General features: G+C 42.2%; 2 protein-coding genes across 6 annotated transcripts in view; one reads left to right on the top strand and one right to left on the bottom strand.

Moving 5' to 3' along the window:
* HMGXB3 (HMG-box containing 3) overlaps positions 1-12472 on the bottom strand; it is a 61969-nt gene extending 49497 nt beyond the window's left edge. For 3 of the 4 annotated variants that reach the window (XM_007188665.3, XM_057540274.1, XM_057540275.1), the window contains exons 1-5: positions 11967-12471; positions 9226-9364; positions 8167-8341; positions 4428-4925; positions 3177-3275 (exon numbers count right to left, since the gene is read on the bottom strand). In XM_007188665.3, the coding sequence (XP_007188727.2) occupies positions 3177-3275; positions 4428-4925; positions 8167-8341; positions 9226-9362 (909 nt within the window). In that variant the 5' untranslated portion in view covers positions 9363-9364; positions 11967-12471. Of the gene's footprint in view, positions 1-3176; positions 3276-4427; positions 4926-8166; positions 8342-9225; positions 9365-11966 lie in introns of all 4 variants that reach the window. The other variant, XM_057540276.1, reaches the window with a different exon arrangement.
* Positions 12473-12547: 75 nt separating this feature from the next.
* TIGD6 (tigger transposable element derived 6) lies at positions 12548-18919 on the top strand. Of its 2 annotated transcripts, XM_057540278.1 has the most exons (3): positions 12548-12661; positions 15247-15441; positions 15988-18919. In XM_057540278.1, the coding sequence occupies exons 2-3, from the start codon at positions 15330-15332 to the stop codon at positions 16902-16904; spliced, it is 1029 nt and encodes a 342-aa protein (XP_057396261.1). In that variant the 5' UTR covers positions 12548-12661; positions 15247-15329; the 3' UTR covers positions 16905-18919. The 2 variants fall into 2 exon arrangements, with proteins under 2 accessions (XP_057396261.1, XP_057396260.1); XM_057540277.1 differs by having other exon boundaries at positions 15247-18919.
* Positions 18920-25356: the final 6437 nt, after the last annotated feature.

Below are 25356 nucleotides of genomic sequence, written 5' to 3'. Positions count from 1 at the left end.
ACCGTTATCAAAATTTGTGGGATGGGCTTCCCTAGTGGCACAGTGGTTAAGAATCCGCCTGCCAATGCAGGGGACACGGGTTGAAGCCCTGGTCCGGGAAGACCCCACATGCCGCGGAGCAACTAAGCCCGTGTGCCACAACTGCTCAGCCTGCGCTCTAGAGTCACAAGCCACAACTACTGAGCCTGTGTGCCACAACTACTGAAACCCACACACCTAGAGCCTGTGCTCTGCAGCAAGGGAAGACACTGCAATGAGAAGTCTGAGCACCACAGTGAAGAGTAGCCCCTGCTCCCTGCAACTAGAGAAAGCCCCACGCGGCAACGAAGACCCAACGCAACCAAAAATAAATAAATAAAACAAACAAATTTATAAAAAAAAGGTCAGAGATGGAAAGGTCCTAAGATACAACTAACTAGTTCAGTTTTGTGGGATGCCACTAAAGCAGTGCTTAGAGGGAAATTAAGCACTAAGCATCTATATTACAAAAGAAGCTCTCAAATCAATGACCTCAGCTTCTACCTTAAGAAACTAGAAAAGACCAAATTAAACCCAAAGTAAGGAGAAGAATGACAGAAATGAATGAAACAGAAAGCAGAAAAACAATAGAGAAAATCAATGAAACCAAAACCTTGTTCTCTGAGAGCAATAAAATCAGTAACCTCTAGCCAAGCTTATCAGGAAAAAAGAAAGAAGACCCAAATTACCAGTATCAGTAATGGAGAAGTAAAATCACTACAAATTCTATAGATATTGAAAGGATAAAAATTCCACAAAACTTTAAACATAGAATTACCACATGATCCAGCAATTCTACTCTTAAGGTATATACCCAAAAGAATTGAAAGCAGGGACTCAGACATTTGTACACCAAAGCTCATAGTAGCACTGTTCACAATAGTCAAAAGGTACAAACAAACCAAATGTCCATCAATGTTTATGAATAGATTAAAAAAAATAGTACACATGCAATGGAATATTATTCAGCCACAAAAAGGAATGAAATTCTGATACATGCTACAAGATAGATGAACTTGAAAACATTATCCTAAGTGAAAAAGTCAGAACAAAAAGGAAATATTTGCATGTTTCCACTTATTTGAGGTACCTAGAACACACAAATACTAAGACAGAAAGTAAAATAGCGATTACCAAGGCTTGGGGTGGGGAATGGGGAGTAACTGTTTAATAGATACAGAGTTTCTGTTTGGGAAGATGAAAAAGTTCTGAAAATGGATAATGGTAATGATTGCACAACACTGTAAATATATTTAACAGCACTTGAATTGTACACTTAAAATTGATTAAAATGGTAAACTTCATGTTATGTATATTTTACCACAGCTTTTTAAAAAAAGAATAAGGGAATGTTTTGAACAATTTTATGTCAATAAATTTGACAATTCAGATGAAATGGACAAATTCCCTGAAAGACAAACTATCAAAGCTCACTCAAAAATGGATAATCTGAATAGTCCTATATATATTTTAAAAATCAGACTTGCCATTATAAACTTTCCCACAAAGAAATCTCCAGGCCCGGATGAGTTCACTGGTAATTCTAACCAAACATTTAAGGAAGAAATAATGCCAGTACTACACAAAACTCTTCCCAAAAAAATGGAAAAGCAGAAAATATTTCACAACTCATTCCATGAGGTAAGCATTACCTTGATACTAAAACAAGACAAACACTGTACAAGAAAATTAGAGACCAATAATAACCCTCGTGAATATAGATACAGAAATTCTGAACAAAATGTTATCAAATCAAATCCGATAATATATTAAAAGGATAATACATCATTGCCAAGTGGAGTTTATCCCAGGAACACAGAGTTAACACTTGAAAAATCATATTAATCACATTAACAAACTAAAAAAGAAAAAAAAAAACACACGAAAAATTTTGACAAAATCCAGCATCTCAAAAGACACACAAAAAATTCTGAAAAATCCAACATCCATTCCTGATAAAAATTCCCAGCAAAATTAACTTCCTAAACATGATAAGGGTATCTCTGAAAAACCTACAGCCAATATTATACCTAATGATGAAAGACTGAATACTTTCCCCCTAAGACGACACACAAGACACAGATATTGGCTCTCACCACTTCTATTCAACACTGTACTGGAGAGGTCCTCAACAAAACCGTAAGACAAGAAAAAGAAATAAGGAATCCATATCAGAAAAGAAGAAATGAAACTCTCTTTATTAGCAGACAACACTGCCATCTATGTAAAAAATGCAACAGAATCTACAAAAAGGCTAGCAGAATATATGAGTTTAGCAAAGTTGCAGCACACAAGTTTAATAAGCAAAAAATCAATTGTATTACTATATACTAGCAGTGAACTACCAGAAATTGAAAACAGTTTTAAAATACCATTTACAGGGACTTCCCTGGTGGTCCAGTGGTTAAGAATCCCCATTACAATGCAGGGAACATGGGTTCGATCCCTGGTCAGGGAACTAAGATCCCACATGCTGTGGGGCAACTAAGCCCGGGCGCTCTAGAGCCCACTGGCCACAACTAGAGAGCTCGTGTGCTAGAGAGAAGCCTGCGTGCTGCAATGAAAGATCCTACATGCCACAACTAAGACCCAATGCAGCCAAATAGATAAATATTTTTTAAAAAATAAAATACCATTTACAATATCATAAAGAAACGAGATATTTAGGAATAAATCTCAGCCCACATGCTGCTGTGTGTGATGGAAAAAACATCTGAGAATCAAAAGATCCAGGGTCCTTGTTCTGCCTTGTTTTGCAGCCCAGTGGCCTTGAATCATAGAGAGAACAAGTCCTTTCTCTTCTCTGGACCTTTTTCCTAACCTGCACAATAACAGGATTGAATTAGATCAGTGATCCCTCAATTTTTCTAAAACACGTATGCTTCAGAAATTTTGATAAAAGCCATGGAACCTATCCCAGGAAAATACTCTCTCAAGGAGAAAAGTTTGTATGTAACTTGAGGAGTTCATGGATCCTGCGGAGGTCCATTCACAGACCCTCCCCCACTCCCTCACCCCCAGTTAAGAATACCTGAACCAGAAAAATCTCTGAGATCTTTGCCAGTCCCAATGTCCTAAGTTTGTTAAGACTTTTAGAAAACTACCTGGAAGAGAATTCTTATGGAGCCTTAATCTCCTTCAACTCCCCACACACTGACCAGTTTGATGGAGGTGGGGTTCTCCACAACCGAGTAGGCAGGAAGAGGCAACATGATGAATTGTGCAGCTGGCGCAGAGGAGCTAATCTCACTGGAATCCTGTAGGTACATGGAGAGAAGAAAGTTTTATTGAGAGGGAGTGAAGAACACCCAGGACCATCCACAACACTGAAGACCGATCAAGTCCAATAACCATAGATAATGTGCTTATCCAGTGGGCACATCAAAAAAATGTATGAATCTACAATTATCTCAAAATAAAAGTTTAATTAAGAACAATCAGCAACAGAGAAAACCAGTACCACAGGGAATGTGCTATCCTCATTTTACAGATGAGAAAACTGAGGTTCTTAAGAGACTCAGAACTCCTAAGATCACATAAGCAGTTAGTGAAAGAACCCAATTCTTCTGACCCTGTCAAACGTTCTTAGCGACCTATTAATCTGACTTAACCAGTGGCATGCTTCATCATCGTAAACAGCACTGCGGCAACAAGTAATAAAACGGATTTACGCCTGGCACAGAATCCTCTGCAGGGGTATCTGCTCTCATCCGTCTAGGCCATAGGGGCCCCCGCATGCTGGTCCTCTTAGCCTAAGCAGAACAACTACCTCTTTGAGGATGCCATCGTACCCGGGGTAACAGCATGGTGGCAGCTCCCCCCACTCTCCACTTCCAGGGGACCAGGCTGTGGAATCACTGAAATCACTGTTCTTTCTCCTCAACTGGGCATGATAGAAAAGCCACTGGGGAGATACCTCCCTCTTCTTTCTCAGCTATTAGTCCCATCAACCTGGCCCTGAAGAGAACTTCCTTCTTCCTACTTACTCTGTGCCCAACAAGACTATTTTAAAAAATTCTCCTGAACAGTTCAAGGTGCCATTGTGTTTGCTGAAACAATCTTAAGGGAACATAAAATTCTAACTAATACTAATAGCCAAACAGATCCTGGCTCTGACTCATGGACAGCCCAAATATCATCCCCAACCCTCCTATTAATGTACCTTATCTCATGTGAAGAAAATGTTGCCTATACTGGGCAAGAGGAGTTGTTGAGAGTGCCTAAGAAACTGAAGCCTGGGGACTTGGACCAAGCCTGGGGACAAAAACGTTCAAAAGGACTGCAGTCCAACTAGAAGTGTGCCACACCAGTATTCTTACTTACACTACTTCAGAATTACACTGCATGGTGCTAGCTGCCTTTTTAACAATCCCAGGTAAAGCAAAATCATCAGAACCAAAGTCACTTACCCTCATGACTGTTACCACTGACATGCTCTCCCCCACCTGGGGGTGGGGCACAGCCAGGCTTCCAGTGGGGAGGTCTGGTGAGCCGTTCACTAAGGTCTCTTCAATTACCAGGCTTGTCTGGTAAGGTTGGTGGCTCTCCCCTACCTCCAGGGAAGCCTCATTTAGGAGCACATCCGGGCCGAGGATCTCTGAGGTGGTGATCTCCTGTACAGCACCTGGCTGGGCAAACGCTCCCACATCCTCAGCTAAGGCCTCCACAGCCAGACATTGTTCTGCCATGCCTGCATGGCTGGGCACTGTCTCCAGGGCAGTGTTGGACAGAAAGGATGGTCCTTTAGGGGACATTTGGTTCTGGGCCACACACAGCTCTAGGTGAGAGCAGCTCCGCTCCTCCTGCAGGCTGCTCTTGGGGATGATGATATAATCTGAGCGAGGGAGGATCTTGCGGAAACCTGGGATGTCCGGAACCACAGCGGTCAGTGCAGAGAGTTTAGAGTTCTGAGGATGAAGAAGCCAGGTCGGGGAGACAAGCAGAGATAAATGGAATAAGACCACATAGATATATACTTATAAGCCTTTTTTTTCTTCTTTTTTTTCTGCAAAGGAACCAGAAAGACTCCATTCTCTTGACCTAAGACTTAGACAGGGTCAGCCTCTGCCAATAGCAATGTCATCTTCATCTGAATCACACTTTAGCCAATGTAACTTACTCACTCAATCACACAGAAGACAGATAACGTGGATTAGATTCCAGAAAGGGCACTGATCTTGGCATCTGAAACTGTGAGCTGAAATCCCAGGTCTGGCGTAGTCTTAAACAAATCCTTTCCCTTTTTTTGGCCTTGCTGCCCCATCTGTAAAATGAGGGAGCTGAATCTGGCTATTTATGAGTTCCTTTCCAGCTTTGATACTTTAGGATTCCAAAGTGGCTGAAGATTTAGATACCAGAATGTAAAATGCTCAGTGAAACCTTTAAAAGCATGAAATACAAACCAACAGGCCATGTTGGGTCTCAGGGCAGCAAGCAAGGATCCTGACATCACTGGCTTCTCCCAGACTTGCAAAGAAGAGAATGAACAGATCACAAAGCTATCAATAAGAAGGCTTCATGAGAGAATGTGTATAGGGAGGTGATTATCTGATAAGGACCTGAATATATTGGGAGGTAGTGGGGAGGGAGAAGAATATAAATATTAACAATGACCTAGGATCTTAAGGTTCAGAAAATACTTTCCTGACCTTTAAAGCAATACTACTAAGTTAGGTACTATTATTATTCCCATTTCACAAATGAGGGAACTGAAGCTCAAGGAGGGTAAACTTTCCCAAAACACTTAATTAGTAAGTAGTAAAGCTGGGACTCCAGGCCAGGTCTTCTAAGGAGCAAGGAGACCAGGTACTAGAAGCACAGCCCTGCATGGCTAACTGGCACCAAGAAAAAGGTGCTTTTATTTTTTTCAATTTAAACTGAAAGTTACCCAATGAGGAAGATAGAAAAGTTCAAAATGAACAGATAAGTGAGAACTGAAATTAAACAGACCAAAAAATAATTTCAGAAGCATCATTTAAAAGGAACTAAGTCAATTACAAAAGGATCCTTAAATAAATCAAAAGCAAGAAGTCAATAAGACTACTTAGGATACAAAGGAAGCACTCAGAGATGAAAGTTAAAAGAAGCACTGAGATGAAACATGAAAGCAAACTGTCCAAATCCTTTATGGAGCCTTTACTGGAGAGATAATGAAGAAATGATATTCTCAAGTCACGCTTTGAAGCAGACAGGTCAAGAGAACAAGACTAAATGGTGGCAAATACATAGGTTGGTCTGGACTTAATCAACAAATCCAAGCACAAGAAACCAGGGCAGCATGAATGACAGTCATCTTACAGACTATAAGGAATGACACTGGAACCATGGGCCCAGCCACTTGGCAGGAGACCTGAAGGGCTGCCAAGGAGACAGCTTGCCCCAAGGTCTCTGACGGGCTCCCAAAGTATGCAGGCAGGAGGGTCCCACCTGTATACCAGGTAATCAGGGAGAGGTCAAACAGCATATAAAGCCTCACCCTGTCTTAGTACATTCCAGACGCTCATTAAATGCCACCTTTTCTTATTATACGGTCACTGGACATTTAATCTACTAAAGATTGTTATTTACTCACCAAGTCAGTATGTTCCAAGAACTCAGCTAGGTGTTTTACACTGTCCATTTTAAACACTGTGAATAGATACTATTATCCCCATTTTACAAATGAGGAGAGCAGAACTCAAAGGTTAAGTGATTCTTCCAAGGTTACAGCTAGTTAATATTAGAGCTAATCTATTAATGATCTTGGGGGTAGTGGTAGAGATGATGGTAGATATAAATTTACATATGGATAAGGAAAAATCATTGTAGATGATCTACTTAATTTTTTTTTAAAAAGCCTTAATAAGGACCTATATTAGTGTCTGGTTTTAAAAACCATATCACTCCTTGATTAGGTAAAATTTTCTTATATCATGGGCAAAAAGTTTGTGACCTTATAATGGAGAAACCAAAGAGCATATGTGTACCTTTCCTAGACTCCGCCTCCCCCTCTCCACAGGGATTGTTTCCCAGACTCACAGTTTACAAACAATCATCTAGAGGAGAAGTACAGAGTGGCATCTCCAAGACCGTAGGTAACACAAAGCTCTTCCAAGAAGGGAAATGCCAAGCCAACAAGGACAAAATAATCTAAATGGCAATCAGTGGCAGATGGACTCCACTAAGGGAAATACAACCCATTCTGCTATAACATAGTTGTTGCATTCCTGAAGAACCTTTGCTCTACATTATCAAAAAAGAAGTTAGATACAATTGTTTCAATTGAAAAAAAAAAAAAAGAGTTAAGGTTAAAAGGTTTCAGCTTGCAATAACAAGGTTATTTTTCCTGCAGGAATTTCAGTTTAAAAAAAAACAAGTGTTAACAGTTGTCAGTCCATTTTATTCCTGTGAACTAGAAATAACAAAATGGCTGACAGACACAAACCTAAGGGCTTCCTTGCTTATTCTTTAATCCAAGCACTCAAAGGCTCAATGTCCTCCATCAATTTCATCTTTAGCCTTGCACTTTTCCTTCTAGCACAGTTCAATACCACCAGTGGTAACAAAAGAATGTGGCCTTAAATAAAGCAGCTGTGTCTACCTCTAAACTTGCAAGCCTAATTGCTGATTACATTATAACTGACAGTGGTCAGCACAACACAAATTAATTATACTTACACTCAATTGATAACATGAAAATTCATGGTATAGGAAAAATGCCTGTAGAAGCTACTCTATAAAAGAAAAATAACACTAACTACCCACAAGGACAAGTGGCTCCAAGTTTTGCTAAAATTCAGAAAAGGAACCTAAGGCTCACTGGGGATCATGTACTGCTGCAAGCAAAGAATAAAGAGAGTACAGGGCATGACCGAAATGGAAACAGACAGGGAATTCCCTGGCGGTCCAGTGTTCATGACTCGGCACACTGCCATGGCCCAGGTTCAATACCTGGTCAGGGAACTGATGTCCCCCAACCCACGCAGTGCAGCCAAAAAAAAAAAAAAAGGAAGCAGACAATATCAGACTCAAGAAAGGTAAAAATGACTCAACTCAAAGTTTTCCTAAGAAGAGAGAAAGAAACAGGAAAACAGGGGGTTGGACTCCCCAAAGCCTCACCACTAAGGCAATGGAGGTATTAGCTGGAGAAAAAAAAAAAAAATTACTTACGGGATCCAAACCTTCTTTCTCTAGTTTGGCTTTCTCCAAGTAGTAACTCCTCTCGGCCACACTGAGAAGCCTCCAGCTCTCACTAATCTTCTTATTGATCTCAGATTGAGGGAGGTGGGGGAGCTCCTGCTGCACTTTCAGGTAGATGTCGTAATAGTACAGAAGGTAAGCAGACCTGAGGAAGCAAGGACTTCTTAAGGTTTTCCCTCAACCAGTAAATACTACAATGTTTGAGTAGTGAAGAGCTAAATACAAAACCCAGCTTTTCATTTCAAAAGCATTTCTCTAAATAGAGACTGAAGCAAAGAAACATTTAAATAACACCTCCAGAGGGTGAGCAGGGGTAGGTTTCTCCCTCCAGAAATGTGGAAGCAAAGGCTTGTCTGGTCTACTTTTCCATGACCACTTTTTCTGCAGGGATGACTGGCCTTAAATCCCAACATGGGCAAAGATAGATAAAGGTGTCCCGTCATTCCGCTTTCAGGAAAAGGTTAATTAGAGGACTAATTACCACTCACACCCTACTCTTCTACACAGCCTTTGGTCATCTCCCTGGTCAACGGCACCTCGCCAAGGCTGAGAGAGGGAAGCAAGTAGAACTATCAAAGTGACCCAGTGCTGGGAGCCTCAGCAAGAAGTGGAGTGTTCACAGTTAAGAGGGAGATTAGAGCTACAATTTGGATATTCTTTATAGATATCATTGGCGCTATATATAATTCCAAATTTTTATTGATGTCCTAATTAAATATTTAAATAACAATGGCATTAGTAATAAATAAAGTGGTTCTCTTGTAGAGTGCTTCCACCATTTGTATGTATATTTCCTGCTAAAGCCTAGAAACATGACCAAGATTTGGATAGGAATGGCAACTGCTGGCATCAATCGGCCACTTCCCACTCTCAATCACCCTCTCCCCCCAACCCCACTGCCCATCAGGAGACTTCAACAAATGACATGGCACTCTCAGTGAATCTGGACACAGGCTAAAGTCTTCTTCAACACAGTTCTCCAAGCAGCTTCTGTTTATAAATGCCAGCTACCAAAATGTGTTGGCTAACCTGGGTTTCTTGGCCTTTTCTCCATGTATTTTATACTTTTTCTTCTTCTTGGGTGGCCCAGGGGAGGTGTAACAGTAGGCTTCCTCAATTTCCTCCATCACGACAGTTACCTCAGTACCATCATATGATGCATCCATGGCTAGAGGAAAGTCAAACATAAACAAGGTTCAAGAATCTACCCTAGAGGGGACAGCAGCCTCCCGATCCAATGATCCTTATCTCTGCCACGGCCTTAAGACTCAGTCATTTGCCAAACTCAGCAGATGGATCCTAAGAAGCACCTGGGGAACCTACTAAACATTCAGATTCCAGGGTTCCACCTCAGCCCTTCTGAATCAGAATCACTAAAGGGTGTGGCAATCCGTGTGCTTAACACCTGCGCCAGGTGAGTCCTCTGACTAGGCAAACCTGAGATCACTAGCTTAGAGAGCCCTTTCACTTATATTCATTCATGGGATACTCAGTAATCCTTCAACTCAAAGATTAGCCCCACATTACAAGAATTCCATATGGTAACAGGTAAATACTTGGCCAGGAGTCAGTTCTGGACACTCCCTCATGGCATCACCTTAAGCAAAATGCTTCACTGATTCACTCATTCATTCAAACATGTGTTAAGTGCCAATATGTAGCAAAGTTTCTTTACATTCCGCCAGTTTGTATGACTTTGGGCAGGTCCTTTAGCTGCTTTAGGTTCAATTCTCTCACACATTAAAAACAGATGTCTCACCCACCTTACCACAGACTTATAGTGATAAGGCTCAAGGACATAACTCCATTTGAGAATAGTGCTATACAAAAAGCGTTCATTATTAAAGATGAATCATGTCTGCCTGAGATGCTTAGCGACCTGCCCAAGGCCACCACACCCAGGGACTTGAAAGGCAGATTTTTTAGTTCCAAAATCCAACTGTGAGCCTTCTTCCATACTACACTGCTCCCATCTCCACCCACAACCCTCTAAACCAGCACTGTTCAAAAAACTTTTTGCGATGACAGAAATGGTCTTCATCTGTGCTCCTCCAATACAGTAGCTAATTATGGCTATTGAGCACCTGAAATGTGGCTTGTGTGATTGAAGAACTCAATTGATTTCATTTTATTTAATTGTAATCAGTTTAAGTAACCACACATGGTTAGCGACTGCGGTATTGAACAGCTCAGGTCTAAACAGTAATCTGACAGACCGACATTAACTCTCTAGCACTGGCCTAAGAAACAGAAAACCTACTAATAGCTTTTCCTAGGGAAAGGAAGGCATTAAAAAAATTCAATGACTAGTTCAAGAAGAGTTAGTTTATTTGTGGCCACACGCTAAGTTGGAGTTTTACCCACAGACTCAATCCTTGGATGGAGAAAGGCTCCCAAAAACCACTTGACTTTTATGAGACAGAAATAATACAGCTGCTCTGGAAAATCTGTCAGAAGATAATTTAGGATTCTGGGAAGAAGGAGCTGTGTAAGTAAATACAGAACTGATATGTGTATTACAAGACCCACTCACATCTCATTTAGAACTCACTCCACAAATGATGAGGTATCTGATAAGGTATAATGAGAAAAAGAGCACTGTGTGTTGAGTCAGGAGACCAGGATCCAAGTCTAAATTCTAACCATGTGATCTCAGATAAGTCTACTCCCCTCCCTAAATTTCAGCTGTTCCTCAAGTGAGACTGAAGAGGCTGAAATCAGTGGTTCCTAACTTGTTGAGAGGCAAGAATCCCTTTGAGAATGTTGTAAAGCGGGAAAAACCCTCTCCCAGAAAATGCAGACAAGTATTTCACCTATAATTTCAAAGATATACCTGAGGCTAAGAACACATTATTCCTAAGGTTCTTTCTAGTTCTGTACCATCTCTAAATGATTTCCCTTCCCATTGGAAAACAAAACAAAAACAACAACAAAAAAAACCCACTGCATTCGGTTATAGTGCAACTCTGGAGGAGAACATAACCCACAACTTGGCTCGGTAAGAAATAGGCCAGTGCCTTCATTGGGTAAGGGATGCTAGGGTTCAAATCAAGGCTATGTGGGGATGTGCTTTTTTTGCCTTTCATAATTGACTTCTCAGCCCTTGAGTCTTGCTGAGAAAAGCAGTAACTGCAGGAGAGCTTCTGTAAAGAATGACATACAAGGTTTTAGCACCCAGAGCAAAACAAATTAGAAAACAAAGTCATTACAATCATATTGGGGTAGGGGCAGGAACAGACTACCCTAGGTTTTGGCTTCTTTGAGTAGCCCGGTTTAAGCCTGGGTCCAAGAGTATTTTCAGATCCTAGGCCTCAGTACAGCAATGCAAAAAAAAAAAACAAAAAAAAACGGCACGATAATATAAAGGTTAAAACCAAGGGCTCTGAAGGACAGAAGATCAGGGTACTAAATTTAAGTTACGCATTTTAACAGCACGCGCACAGAGCTCTATGACCTTGAGCAATCTACTTACTCTAAGCCTCAGTTTTCTCATCTGTAAAAGAGAAGGCAGTACTTGAAATTTGTGACACGCTTTCACTCCTATCAGATCCTCCTCGGAACCTCATTAAATGGCTTCTGACGGCTAAGCAGTGGGCCATGGTCGGCCTATGGGCCTTAGATGTCCCAAAGGTACCGAATGCGGGAGGTGGAAACTAAGGCTCACTACTCCTACTTCGTAGAAGAGGCAACAGGGCTCAGAGAGCCGCAGCTCCCAACTCGCGGGCGCCCAGCCGGTGCGGTGCGGCGCGGCGCTCGAAGGCGGGACTTACCCGGAGAAGCTTGCAAGCCGCGCGGCTCACATTCCCGGAGGCGCCCGGCCAGGGGGCTCGACGGGGGGGCTGGCCGGCGCACTCGCGCTCCCCGCTGTCGGAGAGAGGCGGCTCCAATCGTGGCAGTGGCAACAAGGAAGTGGAGACGAGGGCTCGCGCGCGCATCCCGGGGGCTAGAGGAGCCCCGGCCCCGCGGCCCCGCCCGGCGACACACGGCACGGAGTCGCGACAGCCCCTCTCTCTCCCCTTCCTCGGAGTCGTGATATGGGGTTGTAGAGGGCGGGTGTGGGAGCACAGGTTCTCTCCGCAGGCTCTTCACCGACGCCTGCCGAGAGCCCCGGGGGTCAAGCCCCGGGGAGCCCGAGGAAGACAGCAGGGACACGGGCGTCGCCGCGGCACCGGTTCAGCGGCAGCAACAGCAGCAGCACACCTCGGACCGCTAGGAAAGCTCGTCCCGGCGACCCTCGCGGCGCGCCGGAAGCGGCCGGCGGCGCGTGACTGCGTGCGACCCCTTGCGCAGGCGCAACAGCCCAGCCCGGGCTGAGGGGCGGGCCCCTAGAAAGTGCTTAGAGGCTTAGAAGGGGGCCGCTAAGGCGGACGGACTACTTCCTGCTAGAGGTTCCGGGAGGAGGAGGAAGCTGCGGCCGCCCACGGTGGACGCCCTCAGCCCCAGGGCATTGCCGTAGGGCGTTCAGGTAAATGGGGCGGGGCTGTGGCGAGCGTGAGGGGTCGAGGCCCCGCCTCGCCTGTCGAAGCCACGTCTGGCCAGGGGAGCCCGAGCACCACCCTCCCAGCGCGGCGTTCAAGGCCTGACCCCAGTCCTCATCACTGTCCTGGCTTGTTCAGGACAGGGTTCTTACTTCCTAGTGTCGCATGAAACCGTCCTCCTCACCCCAGTGATCTGCCCTCAATCCGTCTCTCCCACCGTCCCACACACAGTAATGGTAGTGAGGGATTCAAACGGAGCTGAATGACCATGTGGAGAGGCTCTGGAATCAGATAAGGATTGCAGTGTCCCTTCCCACCGATGCCACAGATGGTGCCACATTCGTACAAGTCCCCTCACCCTCACTACCTTGCAAGTGCATTTCCAATCTGCCTACTTTTCTCCATCTACCACCGTCACCAGTCTTCTCCTAGTCACCGTCATCTCCTCCCTGGACTGAGGCAATTTCTTCCCATCTCCTCTCTCTTCCCTCTACAATCTATTCTCCACAACACGCAAATTGATCTTTTTGCACTGTAAGCCTGATTAGGTCACTCTCTGCTTAAGACCCTCCAGTGTCCTCTTGTTTACTTAGAATAAAATTCAAACTTATCTCGACCTACAAGACTTTGGTTTGGCTCTTGATTCATTCTCTCTCCACATCTCTTCTCAGTACTGGTTGTTCCCAGAACAAGCTATATAGCACTGTGTAGTGTTCAGAATGCCAGCTTTGTGCTGAGCCTCCTTGGGATTGAATCCCAGCCCTACCACATGTAAGCGATATTAAGCATGGAAAGTAACAAATTATGTTTACAAAGGACCAATAATTGGTTCTCATTTCAGTAAGTGGCATCACCATCCACTCAATTGCTCAGTGCTCAAGCCAGAAATCTGGGAGTTATCCTTGACTCCTCTTGCACCTCACATCCAGTCCATCAGCAAGATCCGCAAAAACATAGTCCCAAACTGACTACTTCTTACCATCTTCACTATTACTCTATCCAAGCCAACATTATCTCACATCTGGACTCCGGCAACAGCCTCCTAACTAGTCTCTTTCTTTTTCTCTGACACCCTTCCATTCCATTCTTCACACGGCAGTCATCTTTCTCCTTGCTTAAAATCCTTCAGGAGCTTCTTGTTGCACTCAAATTAACACATCCCAACTATATATGGCCTACTAGGCTAGCCTGCATTTACCTTCAGATTTAGGGCCACCTCTTAGGAAAATGGACTTTACCTATTAGGTTTTCCACCTTGCAACCAAAAGACTCTTTCTAAAGTGCAAATCTGATCATGTCATTCCAAAAACAGAAAACAAAACTCCAAAGGCATCTTATTGTCCCAAGATCCTTGTTCTCTTCTCCAAAGACTCTCTTTTTCCTGATCATGTCTTTTTATTTTCTATAGTACTTCATTGCCTTTACACATATTTCCTTCTATCTCATGAATTCCTATTTGTTTATACTTTAAGTCCCAACATCAATATTTTTTCCTCTTTGAAGTACACTGCCCATCTGTGTCCCACCCAGTTGATCATCCCACTTCTGTCTTCTCGTCCACAGTACTCTGTAACCTCTGTTATAGCACTCCATACTCTAGTTTTGTCTTCCCTGGTAAGCTCCTCAATGGTAGGCACTATGCTGCATTCACCTCTGTATGGCTGGCATCAAGCACAGTGCTTAGCACACAGAGGATGCCATGATTGGATAGACAGATGTGTGGGGGTAGTGACAGAAGCCAGTCCTTAAAAAGGGGCAGTCACAGCCTGAAGCACAGCAGCTTCTTTTGTTCTTTGAGGACTCTCATGATAAAAGGTTTAAGCAGGCAATTACCAAAACTGCTACTGTTGGATCATGTTTATGTCCTTCACAGCACATATCACACTCTGTAATTAACTAATTTATCTGTTCACTTATTGTTTGTCTCCCTACATCACATTGTATTATTTCATAAGGGCAGGGACCTTGACTATGTTGTTCTTCACTGTGTCCTTACCACTTGGCACCTGTAAATATTTATTAAATGAATGTGTGGCTATGAGAAACATCTTCCGGCAGTGAAAAATCCTTCCAAGCCAAGCAGCGATAGAGCTATGAAGATCACACTGTGGTGGAACTTCAAGCAGGACTATGAAGTTGCAGAAATAGCACTGATCTGAGTCAAGAAATCTGAGCTCTATGAACCTGGGTAGGCCCCTTCCCTGGGCCTCAGTTTCTGTATCTTTAAAATGAGCCAGATAATAATTCCTTGAATTTATACAATGCATTGCTATTTGCAAAGTTCTTTTACCATCTGTTACTTCAATATAGTCTCACAGTAGACAGACCAGACATTATTATTTTTACAAAGGCTCAGAAAGTTTAAGTAAACTAGACTATATCTCTTTTATTTCAAACATTCTATGAGTCTGTATAAATAACCTCTACAAAAAGTCAGTAGCATGATCCTATCTTCTCTTGACTTCGGCCTTATATTATCATTTTTCTAATAGTTTTTTAAAATCTGAACCCATCTTTTAGGGGGAATTCATTATCTTTGGTTCCTGATAGGCACTCCATTTTGTCTTCTCAGTTTTCCTCACTTGTGGCAAAACAAGCCAAGAGGAGGAACAGACACAGCCCTGGTAGTTGTGGTCCAGCCCTCATTCTACAGATATGGCAAACAAGGGGAACAAGAAACGTCGGCAGTTCTCCCTAGAGGAGAAAATGAAAGTTGTGGAAGCTGTGGACTCAGGCAAGAGGAAAGGCGATGTGGCAAAAGAATTCGGTATCACTCCTTCTACTTTGTCTACATTCTTAAAGGATCGTGCTAAATTTGAAGAAAAGGTGCGGGAGGCATCTGTGGGACCCCAGAGGAAAAGGATGAGGAATGCTCTTTATGACGACATTGATAAGGCTGTTTTTGCTTGGTTTCAAGAAATCCATGCCAAAAACATTCTCGTGACTGGTTCTGTCATTCGGAAAAAAGCACTAAACTTGGCCAACATGCTTGGCTATGACAATTTTCAAGCAAGTGTGGGCTGGCTGAACAGATTTCGGGATCGCCATGGAATTGCTTTGAAAGCAGTCTGTAGAGAGGATAGTGACAGATTAATGAATGGTCTAGGAATAGATAAGGTTAATGAGTGGCATGCAGGGGAAATTATAAAACTAATTGCTGACTACAGCCCAGATGATATCTTTAATGCTGATGAGACAGGAGTGTTTTTCCAGTTGCTTCCCCAGCACACACTTGCTGCTAAAGGGGACCATTGTAGAGGGGGCAAGAAAGCAAGGCAGCGGTTGACAGCACTCTTTTGTTGCAATGCTTCAGGGACTGAAAAAATGAGACCATTGATTGTTGGTAGGTCAGCCAACCCACGCTGCCTCAAGAATGTCCATTCCCTCCCTTGTGACTACCGAGCCAACCAGCAGGCGTGGATGACACAGGATCTGTTTAATGAGTGGCTGATGCAAGTGGATGCCAGAATGAAGCAGGCAGAACGCCGGATCCTCCTGCTGATTGACAACTGCTCCGCTCACAACATGCTTCCACGCTTGGAAAGGATTCAGGTGGGGTATCTGCCCTCAAAGTGTACTGCCGTCTTGCAGCCACTGAATCTTGGCATAATTCATACCACAAAAGTGCTGTACAGGAGCCACCTGCTAAAACAGATCCTCCTCAAGCTCAACAGCAGTGAAGATCAAGAAAAAGTGGACATCAAGCAGGCCATTGACATGATTGCCGTGGCATGGTGGTCAGTCAAGCAGTCCACAGTGGTGAAATGCTGGCAGAAGGCAGGCATCATCCCTGTGGAATTGATAGATTCTGATGCAGAAGCAGCAGCCAGTGAACCAGATGTTGCCATTGAAAAGTTGTGGCACTCAGTGGCTATTGCCACCTGTGTCCCAAATGAAATAAATTTCCAGGACTTTGTCACTGCAGATGATGATCTCATCATCTCTCAGGAGCTGCTGGACACAGAGGTCATCCAGGACATGGTGGCTGGTGAAAGTACTGATGAAGCTGGAAGTGAAGATGAGGGGGAGGCATCTTTACCACAGCAGTCAAAAGTCACCATCACAGAGGCCATCTCAAGTGCACAGAAACTTAGATGGTTCCTTTCCACTTGTGTAGGTGTTCCTGATGCCATTTTTGGACAGCTAAATGGCATAGATGAATATTTAATGAGAAGAGTGACACAAACTCTTGTTGATTCCAAAATTACAGAGTTCCTCCAAACAAAATAATGTAGAAATTAACTGCCTCTTTTAATTTAGAAGATGTAGTTTACAAGAATAAATATTTCTTTAGCTAGGATATTGAACTTAAATTTTAAGCAATATTATTGTGACAACATTCCAGTTTTCTGAAATAATCAGAAAACTTTCTTGAATGGAATTTGGGGCCCAAGACTTTTCATTTCTAACAAGTTCCCAGGTGCTACCAATGCTGATGTGGTCCAAGGTCCATGCTTAAGAACCACTGGTCCATCTGGATTCTAGCACTTCTCTCTTTAACTGGCCATCTGAATACTCCCAATCACTAACTGTCAAAAAAAAAAAAAAAGTATCAGCTGTTCTTACTCCAGAACTTGTTAACTCCTTCCTGCTGATTTGGTAACTCCAGAACCTTCTTAGCTATTCTCTTGAATGCCCCACCAAGTATTCAGTAGAGGTGCATCTGTTTGTGCCAAAAGACTTAACAAGAGCCATCTAGCCTATCAAAGCATCTTTTAATACTTCAGGATTATTATTAGTACGATGCTGGGGTACAGGGAAATAAAGTGCCAGAAAGAGGAGACATGATACAATCTGCAAGATGTGGTAAATATCAGAGAATGCTGTTAATCACACTCATGGGAGAGAACATACCTTCCAGTGTACCTCTCAAATCCAGACAAGGTGAGAGGAACACTTGTGAGAGAGATGACATGTGTGAGAATGTTTGGATTATTTGGATAATCCACAGCGGTCCTCTCCACACCTGTGGATAATCCAGCCTCATGTCATTAATGTGAGGGCACACTGTGTTTCCCTTCACTAAAATCACTTCATAAATCACCCTTATTCCTTTGTGTTTGTTATTCAGAGAAGTCTGCTAGAGCAGAGTTGATTTAAGTTATTTAAAGCTGTATAAATTTATCATCAAATTTATCTTAAAGTTTTTCTCCTATAAAAAAGGCATTCTTGGACTTCCCTAGTGGCGCAGTGGTTAAGAATCCGCCTGCCAGTGCACAGGACACAGGTTCGAGCCCTGGTCCAGGAAGATCCCACATGCCGTGGAGCAACTAAGTCCGTGAGCCACAACTACTGAGCCCATGTGCCACAACTACTGAAGCCGTGCACCTAGAGCCTGTGCTCCGCAACAAGAGAAGCCACTGTAATGAGAAGCCCGCGCACCACAACAAAGAGTAGCCCCGGCTCGCCATAACTAGAGAATGCCCCCATGGGCAGCAACAAAGACCCAACGCAGCCAAAAATAAAAATAAATATAATTAATAAATTAATTTTTTTAAAAAGGCATTCTTAATATCCTTTAAAACCCTAGTATCTATTTTCTAATGAGTCAGATAAGTGTCAGTTTCATTTTTAGAAGGTACACACAAGACCTGTTAGCGTTGTAGTGTAGTTCCCTGCCCCAGGTTAATTTTGTGGCTATTTCAGAAACCCATAGCAATTCAGTTATTCTTCTTTCTGTAGGTACTTAATTGAAACATGTATAAAGCAGATTAATCATAGAAAGTACTCCTTCCACTTTGTTGAACAAAACAAAAAGCACAAAAAAACAGCAGACGTTTAAATAGATGTGTATTTAAAGCTTATTTGGGATATTTTTCCTTTTAACGAACTAGTATAACTTGAATTAAAAGTACTATACGTATTTTAAATTATTAACACATAGGAAAGGAAAACAGTGTCTTCTGGCTAAGTCCCGTGGTTCCGTCTCATTGTCAGCACCTTAACTGCTCTCATCATCTGTGTCAGGATTACTGACGAAATTTCTAATTTCTTCCCTCATCTTTCTCCTGAAGTCCATTTTGCACATAATGTTAGATCTCTTTCCCTTGCCCAAGTGTCTGTGGCGGCTCCCAAATGCCTACAGAAATAAAAGACTATGCATCTGAGTCTTAGCACCCTCTGGAGTTGACTGCTTGGTTGCTCAGTACAATTTAGTGTGTGTGGCCCCACCATGGGCCATTGTCTTCACTCCATACCCATGTCTGCTAGTGTGCCTTTGCCTGAATGCCTCACCCTGTTCTCTACCAAGCTGGGCCTTACACATTCTTCAAGAACTAACTGGAGTCCTTTTTCTTCCAGCCTTGAAGACTCCAGCACCTGCTCCACCCTTCTCTCCCTCAACTCCTCAGCACTTTTGTCTCTAAACCATTCAGTTAAGCACTTAAATGTTTTGCCAATGTTCTGTGGCTCTTTAGACTGTAAGCTCCACGAGAGCAGGGACCACTCAGCCTTTGTAACCTTAAAGGTGCCTAGCACTGTGCTGGGAACATCATAGGCACGTCAGTAAACATTTGTTTATAAATTGACACACAAGTAATGTCAAAGCCACCTTATTTTTAAAGTTGCATGAAGCATTAATTCTACTAGAAAATGACTTGGAGATAAGGTAGGGCTGTCCTCTATTTAAAAGGATTTGCAGGGCTTCCCTGGTGGCGCAGTGGTCGAGAATCTGCCGACATGCCGCGGAGCAACTAGGCCCGTGAGCCACAATTCCTGAGCCTGCGCTTCTGGAGCCTGTGCTCCACAACAAGAGAGGCCGCGATAATGAGAGGCTCGTGCACCGCGATGAAGAGTGGCCCCCACTTGCCGCAACTAGAGAAAGCCCTCGCACAGAAACGAAGACCCAACACAGCCATATATAAATAAATAAATAAACAAACAAACAAACCCAAAGTTTAAATAAATAAAAGGATTTGCAGAATTTTTCCATGAATATCATTGCTCAAATATTATTCCAGTCCAGGTTATAATCTATTCTGTGATAATGAAGAATTCTGATATATGGAGCTAAACCTATATCCTTCCACAGAAAGTCACTGCAGGATTCTCCATTTCTACAAGACAAGACTTTAGTGTGAAAGGCTTTGTCTAAGTGCTTTGCATATAGTAATATTCAGTAAGTATGTACTTAAACTTGGTATTTTTTTTAAAAAAAGAAATCTCACATTCTTGACTCATTTAACATATCATATGAATTATATCCAAGTAGATGGAAATCACATCCAAAAGAGAGCTTTTGCAGACTGATTTATGTCAGGTGAAAGTTTGCTTCTCTTGGACATTAGGGGTTTTTTGACACTTTGTTTTTTAAACTAAAAAAGGTTGATATTATCCTTTCTTGGTCTGCTGTCTTCATCAGGCCCTCTGTGGCTTCTCCCTGACTCTCTGTTCCCTCCAACCCCACTTGAGGATATAGTTTTGTCCCATTTGACCAATCCACTCTGTAAGCCAACCTTCTGGGACTAAGGACCTACCTCAATTGTGCTGTCATGAGGATAAAAAGGTATACCTGGCACAGACTAAGTGTTCTACAAATGCTGTCTGTTGTCATTACTATCCATCCTATTTGGAACCTTACCATCTAGAGGCAGGGACCTGCCTTACCACTAAAATATCTTGGGGTTCATTTTTCCAGAACCACACAGCCTGTTCCTAAGGGCTCTTTCATTAAAAAGGAAGGAAGATAAGACTTATTGATTGCCTATTTATGTCAAGCACTATTTCACTTATTTAATCTTTCCAGCAAATCATAATACCAAAGGATAGATAGGTCTCCAAATTTGCAGACCTATTAACTGTTCCGCTACTGGGGCCATAGTTGTCTTTGAAGTGGGATGTGGTAGAGCATATTCCTGCCACCAGAGGGCAGAGGTGAGCTACATAAGGGAGACAATAAAGCCAACTGAAGAAACTAGGAGCAGCCACTTGTAATTTCTTAGTAGAGGCTGAGAACGTAGTCAAGGAAAGAGAGAAGAGACATAGGATGTGGGACTTGCTCAAACAACTGACTTAGAAATAACTGTACCTCAAACTACCCAATTCACCCCATTATATACACCTATCCCTTCACCTACTGATAACCACAGGCCATGTAATTGACCCTGGGCACATAATTGACGTGCCCTACAAATGAGCCAGTGTTAGAGAAATAGCCACCCATCAAACATATCCATGCCTTCAGTAATCACTGAAATATTGGACCTTATAAAATACCCACTGCTGGCCAGAGAGGCTCTAAGGATGAATTAAGTTCATGACCTTACCCTCAAGCAGTCCAGTAAGCAGAGGAGATAGATGAGAGGGAGAAAATAACACAGAGTGGTAAATGCCATTTTAGAGAATAATCAGAGAATTTACAGGAGATAGAGCCCAAAGGAGCCCCTGCATGAGAGAAGAGGAATTCAATAGGAAATGTTGCCAAGAGCAAGGGACACTTAATATGAAGTATCTGGAAGGAGGAGTAGGGAGTTAGGTATATGGGGTGGGGAAGCAATTCCTGGCAAAAGGAACAGCATATATAAAGGTCTGGGGTATTAGAAAATGGCCCATCTGGGAACAGTTAAGGTCAGAGGTAGGTATGTCAAGCAAAGGATGTGTGGTAGGACAAGTGACTAGAGATGTAAGCAACATCATAGTTTTTAAGGTCTTGTTGGCTAAAGCATTCATTTTGAACTTACCCTGAAAACATTGGAGAACCACTTACAAGTAGCAAACGTCAAATTATTTTTTAGAAATTGATTGATAACTAGTGTGGAGGCTGAGCTGTAGAGATACAGGTAAACTAGTTAGGCTATGGCATCATCCTGAACAGAAATGATACACATGGAGGGCACGAAAGAGATGTTGAATTTGAAAGACTCTTGCCAGGTAGATAGATTTGGTGTGAGTTGAAGAGGAATATTCTAGAATTTCCCAGGATTCTGGCTTGAGTAGCTAGCTCATGCCATAATCAAGATAGATAAAACAGGAGGAATTTGGGGGTATGTTGCTTATGAAATGCCCCTGGGCATCCAGGTTGAACTGTCCAGTAACAGCTGTGGAGATTTATATATAGACAGATAATGCTGGTTGGTGTTCTAGAAAGGTCAGGCTGGAAATCATGTTTGGCTGCCGTTAGCATGCATATAATAAGGTAGTTGAAGCCATAAATGTGGATGTCATCTGGGGAGAGCTTACAATGCAAGGTGTTTATGATATGGGGGTCCATGAACCAGACTTTTTTATAATCACGTGTATGTATATACATGCACATGTGAATATTTCTCCAAGAAAAGCCATACTTTCATCAGTCGCAACTGGATCCGAAAATTAAAACCTTAAGCAGTAGTGCTATATGAGAGACAAGGCCAAGGACACAAGCATTGAAAGGACAGATGGGATAGCACAATCCTCCAAGTTGGTTGGAGGAGATGCTAGAGAATGAGTGTGTGAGGCACTTCAGGGGCTCTGGATCCCAGATGCTGCATGCAGACAGAATGGGTGCACCCTCCTTCACTCTGTGGGTAAGGATGAGCTTAGAGGCAGAATGCTCAGGGTTACAGAAGTACTGCAAAAGGAAGACTGAAAACTGTCCTTAAGCCTATACTCACACTCCCACTTCTACAGAGTTGAGAAGCAGAAGAGGGAGGACATTCAAGAGGCTCTCAGCAGGTATGGGGTCATGGCGGGGGGGAGGTGCAGGGGTGGTGCTGATTAGTCCTTACAAAGCCGTGTGCTCCAGTTAGGAACTCCACGCCCACTTCTCTCACTTAGCTGGTATAAGGTGTTAGCCTCAATGTACTGATGGGGAAAATGTGGCTCAAAGTTCAGTGTTAGGACAGTAGTAAAACATAAACCAGATTTGGGTTTTCTGATTTCAACACAGTATGGAATAGGAGTCATGCAACATAAGAACTCGAAGGGTCTTCGAGCAATCTAGTTCTCTTCCCGCTTTCACCGATGGAAAAATTAAGTCCCCAAAGGGTTAACTGACTCACTCAGGACCCCAAAGCAAAAAGGAAAGAAATGGGTTTCTTTATGCTTTAAGACTTTCTGTAAGGACAGATACTTTTGTGTGATGGGGAAAATGAATGACTGAATCACCCTCCAAATGTAAAGAGATGGTATTGTAAAGCTCACTGGTGACCTGAATGTGTTTCTTAGTTAGAAACCCTCCCCCCTTGCATTTGAATAATTTATACACAGTAATATTTTATTAGCATAACAATTTATTAGCAGACAAATGAAATGACACCTCTAGATCACAACCCATATAGGATCTTATATAATAAACATCACAAATAGATCCCAGATGAAAAGGATCTGCTATTAACCAATTCCCCCTCTCCTGCAATAGGCTGTAATCCATCAATAACTCATCCTCATCCCATAGAGGGTTAAGCAAGATTTATGTGGAATAGCATCAAGGCACTTGCTTTAATTTAAAAAGATATACATGGTATGAAACATATTCCCAAAAGTCATTAGCCTTGAATAAATTAGAAAAAAAAAGGCAGTATACTTTTTTAGTGAATAAACAAGACTGAGATTTTAAGTTCATTCACCTCTCACCCTGATATTGTCTTGATTTGTATACAAAATTGCAGAGGAGACCAAAAATGGTAGCATTTTATACAGACTGGTTTGTTCACACTAATTTTTGAGAAATCATGGCAGCATCAGAACTCAAACAGTAACTTCCCAACTGATTTGAATTGAAAAGGCAAGAGCAGTTTCGTTCCAAGTAACTTATTATTTTAGGGATGGGGAATGGGGTATGGGAAAAGAACCTCCCTAAAATAAGTTTCTTAAAACTGCAGTTAAAAATCCTTTCTGGCTAAGGCTGCTTGTCTGTTTGCCAAGTAAAAACCTTCAGTTAGAAATTCTGTCATTGGTATTTTTAATAAGATTATAATTATTTGGCCAATTTCGGAGCCACAATTCAAATCCAAGAAAGGTTATACAACGTTCCAGCGTAGATTTACAAACATGGTAGCTCCAATAAAAGCATTTAGTGTCCTTCATTATTCCAGTTTTCATAATTCAATATCTCCTTCCTATTTTATATCACTAGGAGAAAAATAAAACACACGCCAAAAAATCCACTATTTGGTATAACTGTATTTAATATGTTTACTTTAAAATTTCAGGTGCAAAACACTTTTTTAAAAAATAGTCCTTCTCAGGATAAAAATAACCTTATAAAAATAAATTTCCCCCACTCCTACATCTAAATTCTCCATTTCTAAAGTTACTAACATTCAAAAAAAAAAACCTAAAATTGTATACTTATAGTATTTCAATAGTATTTTACTTTAATAATAGGCTATGATAACAAACTAGCTGGTATATTATTTTGGCCTATTGCATTATAATTTTCATTCTTGTTATTAGCACTCAAATGAATGATCCCACTCATGATTATCTAAAATCCTTACACCAAAAAAAGAAAAAAAAAGCCAAATTAGTTCAGAGCCTAAAAGCCTTCTAGATCCAATTTCTTCCTTTTTGCAGTTCTTAAAGCCCAGTTTCAAATAAGGCATCACTAGAACAGATAAAACAGTAGAAGAAAAAGAGAAACATTAAAGAACAGAAAAATTAAGCAAAGTCTAAATCCTATCGATAGGATTCTTACCTTGTCACTGTGCAATCATTCCTTGAATAGACCAGGGGCATCCTTGTTTGCCTCAGCTGCCTGCCTCCTGCTCAGACCTCAGTCCAGGCTCAGCTTAGCCCCTCCATAAAGCACCTCCAAGTGTCGCCATGTGTTACTAAAAGAGTTAGCATATAGCCCACCTACTGGATTTAGTACTGTAGTCCCAGCACCTGGCCCAGGGCCCTAGACTCCTGCATAGGTCCTCAGGAAGTATTTGAGGTATTGTCTACATTGATGTTATGGCTCATCTACAGCAATACATGGAGGAAAACAATTCATTAAGAACATTAATAAGGATCACAAAGCTTGAATTTATTATCATTATAACTTCTAGGCTCAATTTAAGTTCCCAAGAAATTCACTGTAACACTTTTCTTACTATTATATTAAGATCCGGGCTAACACCCAGACTGTGTGATCTTAAATGACAAATTACTAAGAGAATACTCATGCAGAGAATTACTGTTCTTGTTAAAATGTGGTCATTAGCATTAGAATAGCCTAATGAACTCATCTGACACCCTGACACAGTTCAAAGATCACCATTTACCATGCTGTAAATTTACCAACAAATTTTGGCTTCAGTCTACTGACGTTTAAAAGCTAAGTCAGGCTATCCAAATTGTGTTTTCCTTTGATCCTTCTTTAAAAAAAAAAAAAAAAAAGTCAACTAGGCATCTGTCAATTTTACTACCATCAGAGGCTACAGTCACTCAGTCTAGTGCTCTGGAATAGGTCAACCCGGGCTTTGGCCCCAACCTTGGCTACCAGCTCTTTCAGCTTTGGTGAATCTGTGCCCTCCCCTTCTGGAAGCAGAACCCAGTTCTGAGCTTGCTCTCAAACTAAGGTGTGGCTCTTAATCCTGGTCTTCCTACTGTTGTGCGTGCCTAACCAGGGATTGGATCCTATTCAACTGAGTCCCTCTCTTTTATCCCTTGTTTGGTCAGAGATAGTCTTTTCAATGGTCTATGCCCTTCATCTCTCTCTTGAATGTTACCCTTAGTCTCTCGGTGCATTGGCCCACTCCACCCCTCTGGTTCTTTTAAC

This window comes from Balaenoptera acutorostrata, chromosome 2 (assembly GCF_949987535.1).
Source record: "Balaenoptera acutorostrata chromosome 2, mBalAcu1.1, whole genome shotgun sequence".
NCBI lineage: Eukaryota > Metazoa > Chordata > Mammalia > Artiodactyla > Balaenopteridae > Balaenoptera > Balaenoptera acutorostrata.
This window is presented reverse-complemented; position numbering and strand designations above follow the sequence as displayed.